Genomic DNA, 2,957 nt, shown 5'->3' on the forward strand with positions numbered 1-2,957 from the left:
GTTACAGCAGCATGGGGGGAAAAATGACCGTTTTTCACACTTACCACCCATGGTCACATGATCAAAATTCGGATGCTTGGCAACTGACTCATATTTATGATGGGCTGCCATGTCCTGGGGTCATGTGATCCCCTTTGGTGAACTTCTGACAAAGTCAACGGGGAGGCCAACTTCACTTAGCCACCCTTCTACTGGCTTATCACCTGCAGTGGTTCCCTCCATAACTGTGGCAAGAAAGGTCGTAAACTGGGGCAAAATTCACTTAACAAGTGTTTTGCTTAGCAAGAGAAATGTTGGGCTCAACTGTTGTAAGTCAAGGACTACCTATACCAGGGGTAGGCAACCTTGGCCCTTTTATGACTGGTGGACTTCAACTCCCAGATTTCCTGAGCCAGCATGGCTCAGCTTGGAAACCTCTCCCTTTCCCCTCAGCATGGCTGGCTCAGGAATTCTGGGAGTTGAAGTCCACGAGTCATAAAAGAGCCAAGGCTGCCTACCCCTGACCTATACGCTGGCTGAGGAATTCTGAGAGCTGAAGTCCACACAGCTTAAAAGCTGCTAAGGTTGAAAAACGCCGAGTTAGGGAAATGTTTCTTTACAGATTCTGAGCTATCTTTCGAAAGAGAGCATAAGTAGCCCTCCATCCCCCCCCCCAAAAAGGGGGAATATGGCTCTCCATCCCAGGCAGCAATGTCCATTGCCTTCCATTCCCCACCCAGACTCAGGAAGCAGAGGGATTGGTTAGTGCCAGTGCTAGAGCTCCCCGCGAGCATGGCGGATATAGTGCTCGTGCAAGCCTGCCTCGTAGCTAAAACTCTCCCCACAGTCCATGCAGGAATAGGGCCAGGAGGGTAGCAACTCCTGTGTCTGCCGGTGGAAAGCCTGGTGTTGACGCAGGCTGGAGATCTGCCGGAAACTTTTGCCGCAATCGGAGCACTGATGAGGTGAGCTATGGCCCGCCGCCTGTCCTTGGCAGTGATGCTTATAGTTGGCCAGTTGGTCAAAACGGCGGCCACAGTCCGGACAGCCAAAGATGGGGTGCAAGCAGTCGTTGTAATCCGAGGGTGAGGGCGTGGCATGGCTTCGCTGATGACAGATAAGTGCCCGGGAACTCTTGAAAGCCTTTTTACAAATGAAACAGAGAAACAGGGCATCCCGCAAATTGGCCTGAACGAAGTCCTCCGGATGTTCTCGCTTCATATGCCGTTCCTTGAATTTCTCGTCAGGGAAGGTAATCAGGCAGTGAAAGCACTGATTGGCACCCAAGCTATTGGCACCCAAGCTATCTAGAAATGGAGAGGGAAGAGAGGCAGCAGTGAGTATCAAGTTATTTAGGTACATCTTTTAATCTGCAGATTCCAAGACAAGCAACGGTATAACAGTATGACAGTAGTACCACAGCAAAGAAACAACTGAATAATCTACAGGTAGTCCTCAATTTACAGCCATTCGTTTAGCAACCATTAAAAATTACAAGAAAAGACTTATGACCGTCCTCACGCTTGTGTTGTCACGTGATAAAAATTTAGGCGCTTGGCAACTAACATATTTATTACTAGCTGTACCCGGCCACGCGTTGCTGTGGCTCAGTCTGGTAAAAGCGTGTGTTGCTTTTACGTCCAACAGATGGCGTTGTTTTTCAAAAAAAGCATGTTTTTACCTGTCACAGGTGTGACATCTATATAATATAGGTATATAAAAACACGCGCGTATTTGAATGCAACGTTGTGTCAAAATTTCAAAGCAATCGGTGAAGAACTTTCGGAGATTTAAGATTTTGAACAAACGAACATTTACATTTTTATTTATATAGATGGTGGTACCGTTCTTGGGTCATCGCCATTTGCGACCTTCCCAGCTAGCTTCCAATAAGCAAAGTCAGTGGGGGGGGGGGAGAAGCCTGATTCGCTTAACAACCAGGTAATTCACTGAACGAATGGAGTGATTTGCTTCACTTGTAATGTAACTGTGGGTTTGTGTGCCTACAAGTCAGTGTTGATACCTTGCAATTGCCAGGAAAAGTCCCTGAAGTTTTCTTGGCAAAATTTCAGAAATGGTTTGCCACTGCTTCCTTCTTAAGGCTGAGAAAGTCCACGGTCCACGGTCGCCCAGCTCACTTTGTGCCTGAGTCAACATTAGAACTCATGGCCTTCCAGTTTCTAGTCTGATGTTTTAACCCAGGGGTGTCAAACATGCCGAAACCGCGCCCACCCCAGCTCCGGCAATGGGGAAAAAGTCATGATACGTCATGACACGTCATGTAATATTGCGAGTTTGACACCCCTGTTTTAACCACTAAACCAAGGGGGCTGTGGACCAGTACCCATCATCAGCCTGTTAGGAACCAGGCCGCAGAAGCGAGTGAAGCTACATCCGCATCTGCATGGGATCTAGATAACACATGAAATCATCCTCTTGTGTCTCCCCCCTCCCCATGGAAAAAATTGTCTTTTCCAAAAGCCAGTCCCTGCTGTGAAAAAGGTTGGGGACGACACCATCTCTCTTAATGTAACTATAACCTGCTAGAAATCCTCTGGCATCCAGGACCAGACTCAACACTCACAGATGCCAGTGTCCTCAGAGCATTCTTTGCCCTCTGCTGGCATTATTGCAATGCTTCCGTCTCTCCGGAGAGATCCTGGTTCATAGGCTGGCAGATGCTTCTGGAATGGGGATGCGCCACTGTTAAAGTTTGACACCTTTTCAAGAAAGGGCTCAGCCAACGTCAATTTGCCAACTGCAGAAAATTCAGCCATCGCTTCCTGTAACCAGCAAAATCAAATAGTGAGAAAAAAAACCAACAACATCCAGACCCATCTACACACCACAAATGGAGACTTTCTAAAGGCACGTGAGAGAAACAACTTGGAATTGAGGAGAAATTTCCTGACAGAAATCGTGGGCGCTCCATCACTGGAGATTTTTAAGGGGAGACTGGACATTCACCTGTCTGAGAT

At 47.6% G+C, this 2,957-nt stretch overlaps 1 protein-coding gene across 1 annotated transcript; it reads right to left on the minus strand.

Annotated features, from left to right (window-relative positions):
- Positions 1–739: 739 nt before the first annotated feature.
- On the minus strand, positions 740–2,606 carry LOC107296891 (zinc finger protein 576-like). The gene is made up of 2 exons (XM_029286167.1): positions 2,564–2,606; positions 740–1,286 (listed from the first exon to the last, which is right to left on the minus strand). The coding sequence occupies exons 1-2, from the start codon at positions 2,604–2,606 to the stop codon at positions 754–756; spliced, it is 576 nt and encodes a 191-aa protein (XP_029142000.1). The 3' UTR covers positions 740–753.
- Between the last annotated feature and the right edge of the window lie 351 nt (positions 2,607–2,957).

This window comes from Protobothrops mucrosquamatus, unplaced genomic scaffold (assembly GCF_001527695.2).
Source record: "Protobothrops mucrosquamatus isolate PMUCROS unplaced genomic scaffold, P.Mucros_1.0 scaffold3020, whole genome shotgun sequence".
Classification (NCBI taxonomy): domain Eukaryota; kingdom Metazoa; phylum Chordata; class Lepidosauria; order Squamata; family Viperidae; genus Protobothrops; species Protobothrops mucrosquamatus.